General features: G+C 38.2%; 1 protein-coding gene and 1 long non-coding RNA gene across 6 annotated transcripts in view; one reads left to right on the top strand and one right to left on the bottom strand.

Moving 5' to 3' along the window:
- Positions 1 to 21133, bottom strand: part of LOC113182704 (uncharacterized) — a 140867-nt gene that overhangs the window by 47646 nt on the left and 72088 nt on the right. Inside the window, exons 4-5 of one of the 3 annotated variants that reach the window (XR_013344285.1) lie at positions 13516 to 13552; positions 10695 to 10791 (exon numbers count right to left, since the gene is read on the bottom strand). The exons of 1 other annotated variant lie outside the window; for it this stretch is intronic. This is a non-coding gene — a long non-coding RNA (uncharacterized LOC113182704). The remainder of the gene's footprint in view (positions 1 to 10694; positions 10792 to 13515; positions 13553 to 21133) is intronic. One more of the 3 variants, XR_013344286.1, reaches the window with a different exon arrangement.
- Cacnb4 (calcium voltage-gated channel auxiliary subunit beta 4) overlaps positions 1 to 21133 on the top strand; it is a 241663-nt gene that overhangs the window by 200465 nt on the left and 20065 nt on the right. For all 3 annotated transcript variants that reach the window (XM_026388666.2, XM_026388641.2, XM_026388652.2), the window contains exons 5-9: positions 6503 to 6633; positions 9020 to 9096; positions 10483 to 10502; positions 10726 to 10806; positions 12042 to 12100. In XM_026388666.2, the coding sequence (XP_026244451.1) occupies positions 6503 to 6633; positions 9020 to 9096; positions 10483 to 10502; positions 10726 to 10806; positions 12042 to 12100 (368 nt within the window). The remainder of the gene's footprint in view (positions 1 to 6502; positions 6634 to 9019; positions 9097 to 10482; positions 10503 to 10725; positions 10807 to 12041; positions 12101 to 21133) is intronic.

The following is a 21133-nucleotide window of genomic DNA, read 5'->3' as shown; positions in this document are numbered from 1 at the left end:
CAGAGAGGCAAGGGCCAGATTTTTAAAAAGGATCTTTTGGGCCATGGTGAGAAGATTGGTCTTTATTACCACATAGCAGGCTAAAGAGAAACTGGAAATAAAGGACAGATATAACTAATCTTGAAAGTAGAGTAACACCAGTGGGCAAGGGAGCAGAGCATAGGCCTGCCAAGACATGCTGGAGGCTGGACAGTAGTGGTAGCAGAAAAGAGGGAGAAAGGGAGTGGCTTGGAGAGAGAGAGCTAAGGGGCAAATAGAGTATGGAGATTGCACATGGTGAAGAATAAGGGAGAGAGAAATGAGGGATGAAGACCAGTTTTTCTGGCTTGCTTGGAAGGATATAAGATGGCATTAGCCTCTAGTATCAGCTGTCAAAGCAGAGAAGATGGAGAGAGGAGCAGATTTGTTGCAAGGGTGAACATGGTTATGAATTTGCTCTTAGATGCACTGGATCTGGGGTGTTGTGAAACTTCCTGTAAAGATGCTTGAAAAGTCCTTACCCACATCATGTGGAGGCCAGATAATAGAAATTGCAATTGTGTTTTTTTCCCTAAATGCTTTGGGTTGAAAGAAAAATGGTTTTTAGCTAGGGGGAGATAGCATAGGGCTGCGGAAGCCTTTTAAAAATTTGTTGTACATGTTTTGCTTTTCGGGATGAGGAAGATTTGTTTGTTTTTCCATGCTGAGGTGTTTAACCCTGTAAAATAAATTGGAAGGGAAAGGGATGACTAAGAGAGGGACTAGAGAAGAAGGGAGGAGACAACATCTGGTGGATGGACACAGGACTTGGGCTGAGTCTGGTGGAAAGCCTTATCTTCTTTGAACTTCCTTCTTCTGTACAGAGTTTACCAATGGGGAGGGGCATCCATTGGAGGGTGTTTCCACTCGATAATCTCCACTAGCTCTGCTGGAGGTGAAAAATAGAATCTTAAAGAAAAGTGAGCATGAAGGAAGAACAATGAAGTGAAACCTGAGAATGGAGGTCCCAAAGAATGTGATAAACATAAACACATCATTTAACATAACCAAGTCCACCTGCCCTTACCCGGCCCCCAGTCAAAAATGAGATGTGCAAACATATAATCCTTTTTGAAAATCATTGTCTTTGAAACTCTGCATTCTGTAAGTCTAGTTCAGCAGCATAGAGGTCAATGGGACCATTGTTTGTGGAATTGTGGAGATAGAAGCTAAACAAAATGGAGTGAGGAGACAAGGGGGCATAAAGAAATGGGTTAGCATGTATGGACAGTGCTTGCAAGGGGGTTGACACTGACCAGCCCATAGACTTTGGAGGGTCCAGGTCAAAGGAGGTTTTATTTCACAGTGGGAGCTGCTGGAGCATCCACATATGTTGATATTAACAACTGAGGGGGAGATGTGGATAGGAGAGATGGGCCAAGGGGTAAAATTTTTGAGTAGGCAAGAAAGGTGGGCTTCAGACCCAGAGTGGAGGGACAGACCTTGAAAGAGGGGCACTTGTTAAGTTACATTCAGGAAAAAAACGACTATGGGCATAGAGCCTGTGGAATGGGAGACTAAGGACATCAACTTCATGACTTCCACTTTCTCCATGGTGGACAAGGTGAGGATACCCACATTTACCTAGAAGACAAGGACCCTTGACCTGAAACATGCACCTCAGCATAAGATTGGTTAAGTTGATTTTATCTCACCATTTCCATAAAAAAAATGATCAAGGTTGCTGGGCACAATGGTGCATGCCTGTAATCCCACATGACTGAAGCAGGAGGATCCTGAATTCAAAGCCAGCCTCAGCAATTTAGGGAGGCCCTGAGCAACTCAATAAGACCCTGTCGCTAAATAAAATACAGAAAAGGGCTGGGGATGTGGCTCAGTAGTTAAGTGCCCCTGAGTTCAATCTCAAGTACCAAAAAAAAAAAAAAAAAAGAACAAACCGTGTTCATTAGTTGCCAATTACCAGTGTTTCTAAGGAGAAGCAACACTTTAAAAAATAAGGGAAGTTCTCCCATATTACACACACACACACACACACACACACACACACACTCACAGAAATATTCTGAGGGGGCTGTGATTGTAGCTCAGTGGTAGAGTACCTGCCTAGCATGTGTGAGGCACTGGGTTTGATTCTCAGCACTGCATATAAATAAATAAAATAAAGGTCCATTGACCACTAAAAATTAAAAAAAAGAAATATTCTAACACTGCTGTACTTGATTGCTTTCCGACATTCTATCAGTATTTCTCTTTTTATTAATTATTATTTCAATTGTCCATATTTATGGGGCACAGTGCAATCATTTGATACATGTATATGATATGTGGCCATCAAATCAGGAAAGTTAACATTTCCATCTCTTAATATTTGTTTGAAGTGTTAGATTAAGATCATAATTGTACATATTTATCAGGTATAGTGTGATCCATTGATACTATGTACTGATCAAATCAGGGTAATTAATGTTTCTATCTCCTTATCATTACTTTGAGTTTAGAGGCTTCATGCTCCTCTTGATCAATATTCTAATATCAATATTCTATTGTCCTGTTGGTTGCTTTTGGGTCTGTATACCTTCGATCAGGGACTTTCTCTGGCAGTTTGATGTGTGGTATTGACCTGGTAATCCTATGTAGACCAGAGCCACTTGTTTTCAGTTCTTGAAAAATCAGATTAAAAAAAAAAATCTTAGAAAGAGAATATCCTAATCCTTTTAGGGAATGAAGTTGAAAAAGATTGGAACAACACTAAGGTGACCTTTCCAGAAAGCTGGCACTAGCTCCAGGAATATCAACAACACAAACACACACATTTCTGTCATCGAGTCATAACTTTTGTCTCATCTGTCACCTAGACAGCCAATCTCTTAGGCACCCGTCTAAGTACTTTCTCAGTCATGAAGAGGCTTGCATGCAGAGAAAAGCGACAGTTATGTTGCCCCCCAAAGCCAAATGATGAGTGAATTAAGCTCTTGGATTCACATCGTGACTTAACTACTGACTAGCTCACAGAACTTGCCCCCTCGCTGAGTCAGACTCTGCCTCAGCCTAAGCTGTTTCCTACATTTTGGGGAGTTTGATTAAACATTTTTGGAAGTCCTTTAAGATCGCTTGGGTACTATTTAACAAATTAGTATTCCAGTGGGCTAACTTAATTTCAGGAAATAACTTAAGCCCTAGGAAACGATGACTCATGCTCTGTTTTGTCCCTACCACAGTAAAATTTAAATTCCAGACCTATACACCAAAGATTCTAAAAGGGTCCACTTGCCTTTTCTTAACTACAAAATAAACAGGCTTGTTATTTCAGGCCTGTTATCCTGAAATAAAAGACCGGAAAGTGAGGAAAACCAAGACCTCATTGTTAAGGTTTTTCTATCGGGTCAGCTCACGTTTCTTTCAGTGCAGGCTCATACTTCATGCCTTACGTGCCTCATACAGGAGCTGTGTGCATAATAAAAGGCCAACTCCTACCCTGTCATTTTCTTTTGCGTGTGAGATGGTTACTCAGAATTACTCAAAGTTCCTCAGAATTTCATGCTGTAAAGATCCAAGGAAACCATCCGTGCTTCCTTCAAATGTATCAGTATCATAGACATGTAAATTCTGCATTTGTCTAAGCTAAGCAAATCATCCTACATGTAGTTATTGCCTTTTGAAATACACGCAGCACACATAGCAAGCGCGCGCGTGCACACACACACACACACACACACACATTTTCAACACTGGTAAAGATAATGAAGGAAGTTTGGGGAATATTCATCTCTAGAGGGTTTAAATAATAGAATTGATACCTTTTTTCTAAAAATGACCTAGTCGAAACCTTCCCTTGAGGCTGGTGGCTTGGACTAAATTGCTTCCTGCCTTAGGATTCAGCAAATCAATAATTACAAACGCAGTTTTGCTGACACATCAAATAAGGCCCCGTTGACTGTGTCATGCCCCATATTGGTTGAAACCTTTGTGTGGACTTGTGTCTCAAGTTTACATGTCATGAAGCCTATTTGAGTGGAAATTTTGGAGTTCTTGCTTGTTGGCTTCAGGCTATTTGAAGATTATTCCCCAAAATTCTTCCTACAGATCTAAAATAGGCTCAGACTTTATGAGAGTAGACTTCTTTTTCTTCATATAATAAGATGGACCCTAATCTGAAAGCTGTATTTGAAATAGAGTAGACTACATATAGTATCATGAAATTTTTACCTGATAGCTGTTAGAAATAACATAGTATTGGACGTATTTCATCTGAGACATACCTATCTTGGCTTCTATAGTTCCATTTACATGGATTCATATTTTGCCTGATAAAATGTATTCCAGAAGAACTGACTAGGGCTTCTTTTTGATTTTTTTTAATTGGTGCATTGTAACTATACATAAGAATGGGGTATATTATGTTATATCTGTACTTGTACATGATGTAATTTGATCAATCTCATTCCTCAGTAACTTCCCTTACCCTCCCTATATCCACTGGCTCTGCTCTGGATTGCCCATCTATTATTTTTATTTTAACCAGTGAATTATATATGGGTGTATACATATGTATGCATATGCGCACATCTGTATGTATACATATATATAGTTCATTGTGGTAAATTCGTACATGCACATAGCATAGTTGATAGATTTCATTCCCCAACAAACCCCCATGCCCTTCCCTCCTTCTCCATCTCCTCTCTCTGCTCTATTGGACACCCATCTATTTTTGTGAGACACCCCCCTTTTTGAAAAAAAATATTCCCCTTCCCACTCTCCTCTCTCTAGCTTCCATACATGAAGGAAAACATTTGACTTGACTTCAGGAGACTGACTTATTTCACTTAGCATAATGTTCTCCAGTTCCAGCCATTTACCAGCAAATGACATAATTTCATTCTTTTTTAAATGATGGAGTAAAACCCTATAATGTAGATATACCGCATTTTCTTCACCCATTCGTCTACTGACAGATACCTAGGCTGGTTCCCTACCTTGGCTCTTGTGAATTGTGCTGCTTATATTAGTAGGCATGTGCCACCATTTTTAGATGTTTTGGATAAATTCCAAGGAATGGGATGACTGGGTCACCTGGTGGTTCCATTCCAGTCTTTTGAGGACTCTCCATACTGCTTTTCAAAGTGGTTGTACTGATTTTCAGTCCCACCAAAGATATATAGGTGTACCTTTACCCCCATATCCATTCCAGCAATTATTATTATTTATTTTCTTGATGATTGCCTTTCTAACTATAAAGAGATGAAATCTCAGTGTTGTTTTGATTTGCCTTTCTCTGATTCCTAAGGAAACTGAACTTTTTTTTTCATGTATTTGTTGGTTGTTTGTATTTCTTCTTTGGAGAAATGTCTGTTCAGTTCATTTGCCCATTTATTGACTGGATTATTGGTTTTGGTGATATTAAGATTTTTTAATTCTAATGAAAAGCAGCCCTAAAATCCATATGGAGAAATAAGAAACTCAGAATAGCCAAAGCTATTTAAGCTGTGCTAGAGGCATCAGAATACCTGACTTCAAATTAACTACAGAGCTATAGTAATAAAAACTGCATGGTCATGGCCTTAAAACAGACATGAAGACCAAAGGAACAGGATAGAAGACACAGAGACAAATTCACATAGTTACAGTCATTCAATCCTTGACAAAAACATATGTTGGAGAAAAGATAGTCTTTAATAAATGGTGCTTGGAAAATTGGATATCCATATGTAGAAGAATGAAACTAGATCCTTATCTCTCACCCTGCACAAAAATCAACTCAAAGTAGAGCAAAGACTTAGGAATTAGACCAAAAACACTGAAACAGGTAGAAGAAAACATAGTGTCAGCACTCTGACATATTGGCACAGACTGACTTCCTTAATAAGGCAGGTGCCTTATTAAGCTCAAGAAATAAAACCAAGAATCAATAAGTGGGATGGCATCAAATTAAAAAGCTTCTGCACAGCGAAGGAGACAATTATGAGTGTGAAGAGAAAGCCTATAGAATGGGAGAAAATCTTTGCCAGTTACTTTTCTGACCAGGGGTTAATATCCAAGCTAGGGCTTCTTGACAAAGGAACAAAGGAATCCAAAGGGTAGGACTTGGCTTTGGTAAGGTTTGGCAGACTATAGCCCACAGGTTGAGGCTGGCCCACTGCCTTACTTGAAAAGAAAAGTTTCAAAACACAACCATGCTGTCTTGTTTATGTTTGTCTGTGTCTGCTACAGTAATAAAAACTGCACACTAGGACAGCAGATTCAAGTAGTTATGGCAGAGACCATACGGCCTGCAAAGCCTAAAATATTTACTATCTGGGTCTTTGCAGAATTAAATCTGCAGCACCCTGCTTTAGTCTATGAACCTAAAATATTTACTGTAATGTAAATAGTATAGTGTGATATAAATAGTATTTGTATGTCAGAGATACAATAAAATATATCATATGAATAGTGTTTTGTTTTTCTGGTCCCCTGAAATTAATTCCTGGAATGTGAAGATAAGTGAATTACTATTGATAGCAGTTTTCCTTCTGCATTCCAGAAATACAACAATGATTGGTGGATAGGAAGGCTGGTGAAAGAGGGCTGTGAGATTGGCTTCATCCCAAGTCCACTCAGATTGGAGAACATACGGATTCAGCAAGAACAGAAACGAGGACGTTTTCACGGAGGGTAAGGTCCCATCTTGTCTGTAAACTAGCTTGCTCTTTCTTTTTCTTTCTTTCTTGTAGGAAAATTAGATGATTTTTTTTTAGATTTGCTTGTTTATTAAGTTAAAAATATATGCTTTAAAAGATACTTGTCTGCATGGGGTATTTCTGAAGTTGAAAAGGTTTCAGATTTCCCAGGACCCCTTGCATATGCTGGAGCCCAGCACCCCTGCAATCCACACAAATGCCACAGTGGAGATGGTTTTCTGCGGCTTTCAGCAAACCCTCCTCAGAACTCAAAACTCTCCTCTGTGAGAGTCAGAGTGGGCAATCATTCCTCAGAACAAGTGCGAGCTGACCTGACTTGGCATTGTGGCTTTTCTTGGTTCACTTTCAAAGACTCTTTCTTAAGTGGATGCCGAATGTGATGGTGCATGGACAGTACCAGTAGCTCCCTCTCCAACTGAGCTTTCTGTAAGCATCAGCCATCTCCTGGTATTGGCGCCAAGACCCTGTCTCGCTCAGATGAATCAGCCTCTCGTGAACTAATGAAGCAAATACGTAGGCCTCAGAGGGCAGGTGGCTACAGGTCCCAGGAATACAAGCACAGTTTGAGAGAAGAAAAATCCTACTCCCACTCCTGCATGAATGTGTTCCAGCTTGAACTAAAGCATTGATGTATTATAACTCTTTGGAAGCCCTGAAATAGAAGTAGTTGTTTTTTCTTTTGACCCTTAACCTCCATTTTCCATTGAATCTTTTGTTATTTTAAAAACTCTCCTGGTTTTTGGGGTCTCTTTTGCTTTTGTCCTAATGGGAATAATTTTCAATGGTAATACATCATACAAGTACAGTTAACTCCACTTTTAATCATAATCTTTTAAGTGTATAACATGCCTAAACTACTACTGTGAATCCTCTTGCCCACTCTTCTCTAGTTATTTTGCTTCCCATGTTCCTCCTTAAATTCACCCAGGAATGCATGGTTCTGTCTCAGGACCTTTGCACTTGCTGTTCTCTCTCATTGGAACCCTTTCCTTCACATTTTCATCAGATCGCTCCTTCATGTTCTTCAAATCTTTGTTAAATATCACCTCTGCAATGACCCCTTTCCTGTCCACCATATTTAAAACTATACCCACCCCTTCCCCATGCTTCTAATCCTTTCCCAGACTTAATTTTTTCTCTTTCACTTATTACTCTCAGAATTGTCTTATATTTACCTATTTATTTTGTGTAGTACTGACATCTCCCACTATGCAGTGATGCACAAAGAGAAAAAAATTTGTCCCTCACCGCCACTGTTGTATCCCTAGCTTCTAGATTTCAGATACAAAATTAGTATTTGTCAAATAAATAAAGGAGTTACTATCGTCATTCAAAGTTTTGTTGTAACTTATTATTAATCCATAATATCATTGTGGATTTTTGAACTAAAAGATCACTTTGTGGCAGGAGCCATAATAAAGCCATGAGCTCACACTCAGTATCCTGTTTTACCTTTATATCCCCTTGTGAGGAGTAGGGAGCTCCTGCATCTGTAGATGGGAAAACTAAGGCTCAAAGACATGCTGTATGTGCCAAGGTCCCACAACTAGTGAGTGACAAGGACAGAATGAAGAATCAAATGGGAGACCTTCGGGGTCATACTCAAGAGTATTGAAAGGCAAGAACATCAGAGAAGGAAGAAGCTCAGCTCCCCAGGCCTCTGCAGGTTCAGGAAATTTTCCAAAGCACCCAACAGGACACTATTGTTATCAGGACACAGATAACAAGAACTCCTTATAGTGAGTTGTTAACTCTGAACCCCCATAATTGTTTTTTTTATTGGTGGGGGGATGCCAGGGGATGAACTCAGGGCCACTTGACCACTGAGCTACATCCCCAGCACTATTGTGTATTTTATTTAGAGACAGGGTCTCACTGAGTTGCTTAGTGCTTTGCCTTTGCTGAGGCTGGCTTTGACATTGCCATCCTCCAGCCTCAGCCTCCAAGCTTCTGGGAATACAGGCGTGTGCCACCATGCATAGCTCCATGATCACTTTTAAGAAGAAATTGTTGCTCTAGGTCTTCCTGCTTGTTTTGAGCTGTGTTGACATCTGACTGGTACCTGGTGACTAGTGTGGGGTGAGCAAAGCAGTTCACTAGGACATTCCAGCCAGGGATTCTTTTGCCTAATTTCTGCATTCAATAACTTTTGCAAAGTATTTCCAGGCCACTGTTAGTTCTCCTCTTCCTCTGAGAAATGAGGTCAAAGAAAACATTTGAACAGATTCTTGAAGTTGCTTTCTAGCAGGATTTGGTGTGCTTTGAATTATTTAGTATAATTAATTAAGGCCAAGATTTTTTTTTTAATACTCTCAAGTTCTATTTTCCAAGAGTCTGAGGAGTTTCTTTCTCTATCATAGGAAATCAAGTGGAAATTCCTCATCAAGTCTTGGAGAAATGGTATCAGGGACATTTCGAGCAACTCCCACATCAACAGGTGAGGGGTTTAGTTAAATTATTTTAATGGAATACATTCCTTTTTAAATATTGGAATACACATGCAAGCATTTTTATTAAATTTGAAATCAGTTAAAGGCTTGGTTTTCAGGGTCTTTTATATAATATTTCATTGCTCAGTTGTTTTCTATGGTGATATGTTTAAAGAATACTAATGACCTAAAAATTTAGATCATTAAAATATAATTTCAAAAACTCTTATTTGCCCCACCACCAGAGGTAATAATTATTCATTATGTAAACCAATTTACAACAAGTTCATTACTCTACTCAAGAACCCAACAGAATTTAAGATGCTAAGGGCCAACAGAAAAGTTAACAAGTTGGACACTCAAGGAAATGCTGTGATCAGTCTCCATGTGAAACTTTAGGATGTATTGGTACAGCTGGAGATTGGGAGGGTTAAAGCAGAGAATGAAGTAGGACCCCGATGACCCCTTTTGCCTATTTAAACAGGAGAGAGTTGAGCCCTGGAACTAATATTAATGAAAGGACAGTGGCAGCTCAATCGGGAATTCCTTTTGCTTTGGGGAATTATGGAAATAACCACCCAGGAATTTTTCTTCCATCACATCCTCTGATTCCTGTAGGCTAATGTCATTCTGGCCCAGAATTGACACTGCATTAAGGCATCTGCCAGTACCATTTCAGAATGGTAGGTCCAAGGGTGTATTGATACGTGTCAAAACTGGATTGGTTCTGAAGCAATTCTGGGGCTCTGGTCCTTGTTCATATGAATCCTTCCTGATCTCTAGGACTGTGAACCCAACTACATGTCAGGTTATCCCCAGAGTAACAGGGCCTGCCTGGTCCTTTCGCTTGCCCATTTGCTGGGCTTTGAAGGGCATGACAGTTTTTCACTGTTACAAGTGGATTTGAAGTTTAAAAACAACATGGTAGAAAGAAAGTATCAGTGTTCCAGAAAAATGGACAAAAAAAAATTTTGAAGAATTATCTCATGGTTCACCAAAGTTACAAACACAAAAGATTGAGGTGATGGTCATTTTTGCTCATTATTGCTTCTATGTGTCAAGTTTTATTTGACCAGCTGTTCTCAGCCAAACTGTGTGCTGTGTTTGGCTCTGGAACAACCTAGAGGTTAATGGGGAGCCAAAACCTTCCGCCACTCCACCAACTCAAAATCAGGATACAAGGTCACTTATACCGGGAGAGTTACCTGTTTCTCAGGTGTCTTCAAAAGTGACATGTCCAGAATGAAATAAAGGAGCAGAGCTCCCCAGAGGGGTGATAGGGAAGCAATAAGGATGGCTAAGGACCAAACGGTACATTCATCCCTCTGTTAACTCATGTACTATCATTTACAGAGATTACGTATTTTGATATGGCTCTCATTGTTGTCTTTTAGCAAAACAGAAGCAAAAAGTGGTAAGTTGTATTTCCTTTTTAAACTTACTGTTAAGGCTCCTGTACCTACATGCCTGCAATCTCCATCTCAGTAACCCACATAGCTATAAAGTAAGGGCTGAGCCTCCCCGGTGGGGACCTTTGGTTATCATTAATGGCTCAACCCAAGAACTGTGAATGTTGTGGCTGTGGAGGAGGCGTGCTCGGCCTCACCTTGTCACGCATGTTGAATCATCTCTTTCAGACGGAGCACATTCCTCCTTACGATGTTGTGCCATCAATGCGTCCGGTGGTGTTAGTGGGGCCGTCACTGAAAGGTTATGAGGTACAAATATCATCTGTTACTCTTCAGTTCTTGACTGAGAACCCAGGACACGGTCCTTTGTGCACTTGCTCCTCCAGGGTCTCATTATGTAAGAACTAATGGAAGCCAGCTCTCAGGATGTGAAGGCGGGTGGCACTACGTGGGGCTTCTGTGACCCTTTGTCCTTTCTCTCCTCTCTTGCACACGTCTCATCTTTATGCATTACATTGTTTAGAAATAGTCTCCCTCAAATCATTTACAATGGGAAGTTCTGGTAAAAGATTTGCTCTGCATTAAATTCAAAGAAAAGGACTGTATTTGTCTCAATCATTCCCATTATTATTAGAAACAATAGAGAATGATCCGCACAAGGGAATAGATAAGCAGTCTTCCAGAAAACCCAAACACTGAAAGCACCAACCAATTTCACCCTACTGGGTAAATAACACTATGGCTTATTCTACCGAATGTTTTTTAGGCTTATTTGTTTTTAAGGACAGATATAGAAAAAATAAAATAAAACATAACTGAACCCTAGAGATGAATTAAACAGTACTATGTAACAAGACAGAGTAGAGATTTAAATACATGACATTTCAGATGTTGCTTTCTGGGCTTTGAGTTAGTACAGGTACAAAATAGATGTGATGTGCCATTTGAATCTGAAGGTAGGCAACCCGCAAGACACCGTTTCCACTAACCTAGGACAATGTCTTCACATAGTAGGCACTTACTGCACATTGGTTGAATAAATTAATTAATCTCTTGAAGCAGATCTAAGAATTCCATCTCTCTGCCTTCCTCTGGGTTAGAAATGTCAGAGTGATGAACAGAACAAAGGTCTGCCCTGGTGATGGAGAACTTGCAGCAACTGCACAGACTAGCAGGACAGCTGGGCCCAGGCCCTGCCTTAGGCAAGCACAACTCAGGCGCCCCCAGGGTGGCCAGCACCCCAGACCAAAGCCAGCCTGCTGTCTCCTGGCAGCAGTTCTACCCGCTAATAAGGGAAAGGGGAAGAAGGTTTGCCTTGGGTCTGATGACCACTGCTGGTTGATTCCTCAGCACTCTGGAGGAGGACCAAGGGGGAAATTGGCAACTGCACTTCCTGATGCATGGAAGGCACCTTCCCTGGGAACCTCCCTTAGGCTGTGATAAGGTCTCTGCTGGGTCATAGTGCCCTCCCTTCCACCTCTCTCACTTTTGACCTCTCTCTCTGCGTGTGTTTGCCTCATTCTTTTTTTCTCACCTCTGCAAAGGTAACAGACATGATGCAGAAAGCCCTCTTTGATTTCCTGAAGCACAGGTTTGATGGGAGGTGAGACATATAGATGTTTTTGTATTTTTATTTTCCTTTAACCGAACATGTATGATGAATTGATTTGTGGGTCTGTGTTTCCAGTAATTACAGAAGTTCTATAATTAAATAGTAACAGAGTGTTCTTGGGAAGAATGATGATGATCTCTGAAAATATGAAGCATGGCATTGAATTCTCAAGGGAAAAAAAGGGCCTTGAAAAGGAAAATAAAATGTTTGACTTTATTTTCTCACTTTCAGTGAATTCATACCAAACTGATTTTTAGGAAAAAAAATAATTAAAGTATATGTTTCTCATGAATATGATGGTTCACTGGTCATGCTGGGTAATATTATTTGGAAATTGTGTGTGTGTGTGTGTGTGTGTGTGTGAGAGAGAGAGAGAGAGAGAGAGAGAGAGAGAGATGCTAAGTATAAATATAAAATACTGAATTTCCTCAAAAGAAGAATCCAAAAAATTGTTTTTATTATAAGACTTCCAAAATGACCATTTTGTAGGAGATAATGCTTATTTGGATGTGTAGTTCTGGATTAGTTTTATTTTATTTATAACTCTATGTGTGTGTATGTGTATGCACTCGCACACACATGCACACATTATAGTTAAACACAATAGTGGGGGTCATTTTGAAACCTCATTATTTTATTGGTCTATTTATAGATCTGTTTTGTATTATCCTATTGTGATCCATCATTGATATTATCCAACTATCAAATAATTTTATCATTTAAGTCTTGTGAAAATGTCTAGAGAAGGTTTCTGTGTTTTACAGAGAAATGGTTAAAAAGTCCATATTGACATAATTCTGAGTACAAGCTCTTCCACAATGCAGAATGCACTCCATGTGAAAGTAACCACATGAGAAAACCTGAAGAGTTATCAGAAATGAAGAAAATTTAAATAGTGTGTATTGAGAAATCTGGGTAAATGCATCCAATTTGTCACCTTAAATGGGCTAATTAATTTAAAAATGTTTAAATATCTTCAAATAGATTTTAATGAATATGGTATTGTAAGGAAAAAGCAAACATGGTAATGTTTTAAATACAAGTTATATATAGGTTCTAATTGAAGAAATAAGAATACCTCTGGAATGTTATATGAGTTTCTAAATACATTAATATGACCAGGCTGCCTTAATACATTGACCCCAAAATGCATAATGATTTAAACACAGTGGAAGCTTACAGTTGCTCACTTAACAGTGAGTCAATTGTTCCACCTGGGAAGGACACTTTAGTTTGGGGGAGGGGAGAAATGGACAGAAAGTTTGCTCCACCTGTTGTGTGTGGCCCTTAGTCTGGGGTGAACGTTCCAGTCAACTCATTGGAGAAAGGAGCATGCAGGACCTGGAAGTAGTGACCATCTTTTTTCACATTTAATTGGCTAGAATTTGGTCATGTGGTATACCTACTTGCAAAGGAGTCTGGGAAGTACATCTTGCTCTATACCTAAAGAGGAAGATAAAATAGATTTTGTTGAACCAATAACAATCTCTGCTGCAGTCATCTAGTGGACACAAAGAGTTTGATAAGAAAGGCGTGTTTATCCCATTCCCTTTTTAAAAAAACAGGCAGAAAATGAAAGAGTTTCAAAGAAAACCAGCAAAACTTGCTAAATATTAGAATATTGGCATTGACAGCCAAGGTGAAGTTCGTTCATTCTAATCTCCCTCTTCCACAACACAGTCAGATGGACAGTCAGCTTCCCTTTGAACACTTCTGGCTGGTAGGAAATCCTTTCCTAAAAAATGCAATACAAAGAAATAGCTGAGCTCTGACTATAACTTAAGAGCAGTGGTCTTTGTCCTGCCTTAAGCCCTAACCCTTATCCTTCTGTCACTCTCCATGGACTAAAGGTAGCTAACATGCATGGCCCAGCCTCTGTTCCTTCAGTGATGCTTGGAGTCACTCGGTTCTAACCTGTGTTGACTTTACCTAAGGTTGCTCTGAGTAGTGCCTCAATCTCTGGCCCCATAGCAGCCCTTGATCTGAACAAATTCCATCCCATAACACTGCCTATGTTTGTGTTTTGGTCCCCACATGACATGCCTATAAACAGCAATGTTATTTAAAAATTTGACAGATAGCACTGATCAAAAAAAAAAAAAAAGATAATTTAGCAAAGAGAAAATGAGTGGTTTAATTACTGGATTCAAGAATGAAGAATCTGATGTCTTCCTTAATCCTTTGGCCCAGAAAGAGGAAATTCATTTTATTGTATCAGCAGTGATTTGTCTTGAATCAAGTAGAATTGTCTGCATCAATGAGAGCAAACAGACTATTTTTTTAAAAAAATTACTTATTCTAATTAGGTATTATGACAGCAGAATGCATTTTGAATCATTATACACAATTACAGCACTTTTCATTTCTCTGGTTGTACATGATGTAGCAACACACCATATGTGCAGTCATACATACATGTACCTAGAGTAATGATGGCCATCTCATTCCACCATCTTTCCGGCCCCCATGCCCCTTTCTCCTCTTCTCCCTCCCCTTTGCCCAAAGTTCCTCCATTTTTCCCATCTCCCCCCCCACACACACACACCCATTATGGATCAGCATCCACTTATCAGAGAGAACATTTGGCTTTTGATTTTGGGGAATTGGCTTACTTTGCTTAGCATGATATTCTCCAACTCCATCCATTTACCTGCAAATGCCATAATTTCATTCTCTTTTAATACTGAGTAATATTCCATTGTGTATATATACCACAGTTTCTTTATCCATTTATCTATTGAAGGGCACCTAGGTTGCTTCCACAGTTTAGCTATTGTGAATTGAGCTGCAATAAACATTGATGCATTACTATAGTACTAGAGTACTGTAATATGCTGATTTTAAGTCCTTTGGGTATCGAACGAGGAGTGGGAGAGCTGGGTCAAATGGTGGTTCCATTCCAAGTTTTCTAAGGAATCTCCATACTGCTTTCCAGAATGGTTGAACCAATTTTCAGTCCCATCAGCAATGTATGAGTGTGCCTTTCCCCCCATATCCTTGCCAACAATTATTGTTGTTTGTATTCTTGATAACTGCCATTCTGATTGGTGTGAGATGAAATCTTAGAGTAGTTTTGATTTACATTTCTCTAATTACTAGAGATGTTGAACATTATTTTTATATATTCCTTAATCAATTGTCTATCTTCTTCTGAGAAGTGTGTCTTCAGCTCCTTAGCCCATTTATTGATTGGGTTGTTTGCTTTTTTGGTGTTAAGTTTTTGAGTTCTTTATATATCCTGTAGATTAGTGCTCTATCTGATGTGCATGTGGCAAAAATTTGCTCCCATTCTGTAGGCTCTCTCTTCACCTCATTGATTGTTTTTGTTTTGTTTTGTTTTGTTTGCTGCGAAGAAGCTTTTTAGTTTGAATCCATCCTATTTATTGATTCTTCATTTTATTTCTTGCACTTTAGGAGTCTTGTTAAGGAAGTTGGGGCTTAATCTGACATGATGAAGATTTGGGCTTACTTTTTCATCTATTAGGTGCAGGGTCTCTGGTCTAATTCCTAGGTCCTTGATCCATTTTGAGTTGAGTTTTGTGCATAGTGAGAGATCGGGATTTTAGTTTCATTTTGCTGCATATGGATTTCCAGCTTTCAGAGCATCATTTGTTGAAGATGCTATCTTTTTTCCAAAGTATGTTTTTGGTGCCTTTGTCTAGTATGAGGTAACTGTATTTATGTGGGTTTGTTTCTGTGTCTTCTATTCTGTACCATTGGTCTGCATACACACAATTGAAGTTGGTTTTGATAGAAACAGAATAAGTTTCAGTGCCAAGTGTTCATGAGGTCTGATGACATAGCAGAGTATCTAGGGGGAAGAAGCCAGTAATAGTGTAAGTAGTAGCTACACACAGACTTAGCACCAGAAAGGACCCATGTGTGGCAGTGGGAGAAAGATGTTAAAGGTCGTGTGACAGAGTGGACTTACTTAAGAATAAGAAGCCAGTGCAGCAGGTAAAACAATGAGTTCACTGGTGCATGAACTCATTGTTTTAATAAGGAAGAAGAAATTGGCTGGTAGCTTCTCACTGGCTCTGATGTGTCTGTTGCTTGGAGAATATCCTTATGTTTTGAGCTATGAAAATATGCTACATTATGTTTTACCAGTTAATAAAAGGAGAGAAAATGACAAGTAGCCTTTAAATGAAACCAGCCAAGAGAACAATCACATGGAAGGCTTTTGCTCAGTGACACAGCATAAACAATATGTTCTAGTAGAAACCTACTCAGTGTTTCATTGACTATGAATGCAATTTGTTTAGACAAAATGGCAAGAGAAAGTCCTATAATTTTTCAGAAAGAGTAAAAATATCCATTAGCTAAGAGGTGTTTCTATTCAGTACTGTTTTTCAGATCTTAGTTAAAAATTAATTCAATGAATTAGACTAAAGTCCAACTGCTTAACTTTAGAGTCATAAACTTGAAAGGGTTTTTTGATACCTTAGCTATGATCAGTTTAGTTTTTCTATATTGATGCATTACAATTATATGTAATAGTGAGATTTATTATGCCATATTTATATATGCATATAACATAATTTGATAGATCTCATTCCTTAGTACTTTGCTTTCCCTCCCCTCTTCCCTTATGTCTCCTCCTGATCTGCTTGCTGTAATCTACTGATCTCCTTTCTATTATCATTATTATTATTATTATTATTATTATTATTTACTTTTTTCATCATTATTATTTTAATTAGTACATTATAGTTAAATATAAAAGCTGGATCCACTGAGGTATATTCATACATGGACATAGCATGATTTGGTTAATTTCATTCCCCTGTAATTCCCATACTCTCTCCTCTTCTCTCCATCTTGATCCCCGTTGGTCTCCTTATTATTTTTGTGAGATTCCTTTTTTTTCTCTAACTTCCACATATGAAAGAAATCATAGAAAACATTCAACCCTTGACTTTCTAAGTCTGGCTTATCTTGCTTATCATTATGTTCTCCAGTTCCATCCATATACCAGCAAATGACATAATTTCATTCTTTTTTTATGACTGAGTAAAACTCCATCATGTAGAGGCACCATATTTTCTTTATCTATTCATCTGCTGACAGATACCTAGGGCTGGTTCCATAATTTAGCTATTGTGAATTGCACTGCTATAAACATTGGTATGCCTGTGTCACTATAGTATGCTGATTTTAGTTCTTTTGTATAAATTCAAATAAATGGGATAGCTGGGCCATATGGTAGTTCCATTCCTAGGTTTTTGAAGAATCTCCATACTGCTTTCCAAAGTGGTTGTACTAATTTTCAGTTTCACCAACAATGTGTAAATAAAGCTTTGTCCCCACGTCCTTGCCAGTTATTATTATTGTTTGTATTCTTAATGATTACCATTCTAATGGAGTGAGATGAAATCTCAGTCTAGTTTTGGTTTGCATTTCCCTGATTGCTAAGGATGTTACATACTTTTTCATATATTTGTTGGCTGTTTGTATTTCTTCTTTTGAGAAATGTCTGTTTAGATCATTTGCCCATTTTTTGATGAGTTATTCATTTTTCTGATGTTAAGTTTTTTATGTTCTTTATATATTCTAGGTATTAGTCCCCCATCAGAAGAGCAGTTGGCAAAGATTTTCTCCTTGAGTCATTCAGACCTAGTTACTATACAGTTTTACTGCTGTGGTTGCTATTGTGAGGCCTAACTGTAGTACATGTAAGAAAAATAAAAGGCACAGGTGAATATCCACATGTAGTAATACTTCTTGTGGCCATACAATAAATTAAGTGGCCCTAACAATCTGCTAAAATGGTACTCAGTCTGGTGAGGACACAGTAGTTACACTATGGGCTTCTCTCTTCATTTCACATATTCATTGGGAATGATCCTTTCCTATGAGGTTTGCTCAGCTGGTTGAATCTACAATTTTTAGGCCAAATAGCACGAAGTCAAACCAGTGGCAGTTTGTTGACCTATGCCATTCATGTCAAAGCCTCTGAAGTCTGTTATTTTAGGCTTTTTTGACAACTGGATCAGATCAATTCTTAGGCATTATCCAACGCATTGCAACTGACACAATCATGGCTTAAAATCCTAAACAGCACAAAATCTACAGGGATAGGATCTTCAGCTAAAGGAAGCTATTATCCAGACAACTTATAAGGAAAACAAAGCAGGTAGTTGAGAAAGAAATTGAAAGAGAAGAAGCTGAGAATACAATTTAGAGAGACTCAAAATAGATAGTATTTACTTGTAAAAGGAAATGGGAACAATTGATGCTATCACAAAGCAGCCAAGCCATGGAAGAATGAACACAATTTGTAATTTCAGTGAACAAAGGGGAAAAGAACAAGTGACTTTCGGTTCCTGTCATTCTCCTGTCATCTCCTCTCACTCAAATGTGGACTCATTAGTCCACAAACACTGGGTCTAATTGAACACTTTTGGGCCAGACTTGAATGTGTAAATTAACAGATTTTTATTGCATCGTGTCTGACCTGATTCATCTTTCCTTTCAATGTATTTAATGGGTGAATCCATGGTTTCTACTAACTTCTGAGGACAGGATATAAAAATATTGTCTCCTTCAAGTCTTCAACTATCTAATAATCATTTGTTTTGCTTACATTATATATGTGCTTATCAACATAGAACACTAAGATAATTAAGAAAGCACTTTTATATATTATCTTGTTTGCTCCTAATGACAAACCCATGAGACAGTTTTGACAAATCTACCATTACCATTTTATTGATTAGGATACTAAGGCTCAAAAGATGTCATGACCTTTCTGTGGCCATAGAACCAGGAAGAGAAAGATCCAGGGCAATACTCAGGTCCTCCTGTGCCTTTCATCCATTTCTATTGACAGCACACTCCCTTATTCTTTGAAACACTTTTCCCTATAAATACTAGGATATTGCAAGGGTAAAATATGGAAGGGCTTTATAGCTGTTGCATTACCATCATGGAACTATAAATTATTTTTTAATGCATGTGTCATAACTGAAAACTATCTTTACATAGACTATCACAGAAAACTAATATGCATAGCCCATGATATATTGGGTTATAAGCAATTAAGGTGAATTCTAAAGTAAAAATAAGCAATGGTTGTGTTTCAGATTTACTGCATTTAGAGAATTATTTTTTCTAGTTTCTAGGGAATTTGCTGCTACATCCAGTCTGCTGAGGAACCAACATCCTACTCCTACTATCTTTTTTTTTTTTTTTTTTTTTTTAGCTTACTGGCCAGTAACTACTAACAAAGTTTTTCCAGAGATGCATAGAAGGGCCAAAAGACACCGGGTATGACTATAGCAAGAAAATAAATAGAAAGGATGTCATAAATTTTTTAAAAAGTATTTACATTTGATAGTTACTTTGCTGGGAGTCTTATTAAAAAAAAGAAGATATTGGATTTGATGTCTGATTTTGATAATAGTGAGCATCCTTGTAAGATAAACACTTATTTTGTCTTACTAGAGTTGCTAGGGCAGTGTCTATATGTTCCAGATATCTACTTTATGCATCTGAATTTTATTAACAAGTAACTTATATTAGCAAATGAACTTGTAATTTATTAGCAAATAAAATAAGAAAGAATGCTTTATTGCCCACACCTTTCCCTCTGTTTCAAACATATGAAGCAGTTTTATTTCTTTGTTCTTTAGGACTTCGATAGTATTTGAAAAGGGCTTTGTAAAAGTGCTTTAATAACTCAGAATTAGATCATGCATCTGTTGATAAACACTTCAAGTGTTAAGAACCAAGGGTTACAGTCCCAGAAGCTGGAAAGGCTGAGGCAGGAGGATCGAAAGTTCAAAGCCAGCCTCAGCAATTTAGCAATAAGAGCAGCTTAGAGAAATCCTGTCTCAAAATTTAAAATAATAATTTAAAAATAATTTAAAAAGGGCTGGGAATATGGCTCATTGGTTAAATGTCCCTGGGTTAAATCCCCAGTACCACAAAACAAAACAAAAAACCCCAAAACCAAGGGTCACTATCTGGCTTGTAGAATGAGAATATTTGATTTTCACTTAAACAGAATAAAGTCTTGCAACAAACCAAAAATCATTATTCTAGAAAGTTGAATTCTGTCTTTAAACCAACCCATTTGTCTTTAATCAGATATCTGGATTGCTTTGGATATGACTTTTATCCAGCAGCTCCATTCTTAAAATAAACATACAAGAAACCCAGAATCACAATAATAAACATGAAAACCCTGTTCTGTAAAGAAAAGGAATTGCCTATGAGATTTCATGCCTCAAAGCTTTAGAGGGCTACAGAGTAATAGAAACTCAGATGTGAGTTCGCTTGACTTTAAACTGATTTAAATCCTGACCATCTCTCAGACCAAGGCCAAGGTTGTGCATCTGTGCTTGATAATTTGCCCCATGTAGAGATTTGGGGTTGCTGGATAAGAAAGCTGAAATGAAAGAGAATTCTGAAATCAAATGACTAAGCCCTGGCCTGGTGCTCAGAAACCTAGTTTAGACCTCCTCAGCCTATGTGGAATCATGTGAAACTCTCTGTTTCTCAGTTTCCTTCTTGGTAAAATGAAGAAGTTGTTACACCAGTGTTTTCCAATGTCTTTTAGCAGTTGAACAATGTTTTGCAATGAATTCACATATAAGCCCAATGTAGAAAATAGAAATGCAGAAGTGTTTGCCTTGTGTGGTAAAATTGGAGCCTCACCCACTTGGCCTTTCTTTAGTGTTCAGAATGATTGCCAAGATCTTTCTGCAAAGGACAGTTGAGAATGTATCTAATACTTATTAGGGCATAAAAATTCTAAAAAGCTAAATAATTTTAAATGTCCTGACCACCTACAGTACATAAATACAATGACACAGACAGGTGGTGATTTGCTTTAAAATAACACCAGAAGTTTAAAGTGTGTAGGTTTAAAGAAGTGATTTCCAACCATTTGTCAAAAAGGTTTATTTTAAATTCTCTCCAAGGCTCAGATCATGCAGGTCAGGTAAAGAGTCTTCTGACAATACCCAGTATCTCCCAAACAGGTATGAGATGACATGTGATTGAATAATTGCTAATAAC

The sequence above is a fragment of the Urocitellus parryii genome, chromosome 1, assembly GCF_045843805.1.
Source record: "Urocitellus parryii isolate mUroPar1 chromosome 1, mUroPar1.hap1, whole genome shotgun sequence".
NCBI lineage: Eukaryota > Metazoa > Chordata > Mammalia > Rodentia > Sciuridae > Urocitellus > Urocitellus parryii.
The sequence above is the reverse complement of the archived record's forward strand: the minus strand, read 5'-3'. Positions and strand labels throughout refer to the sequence as shown.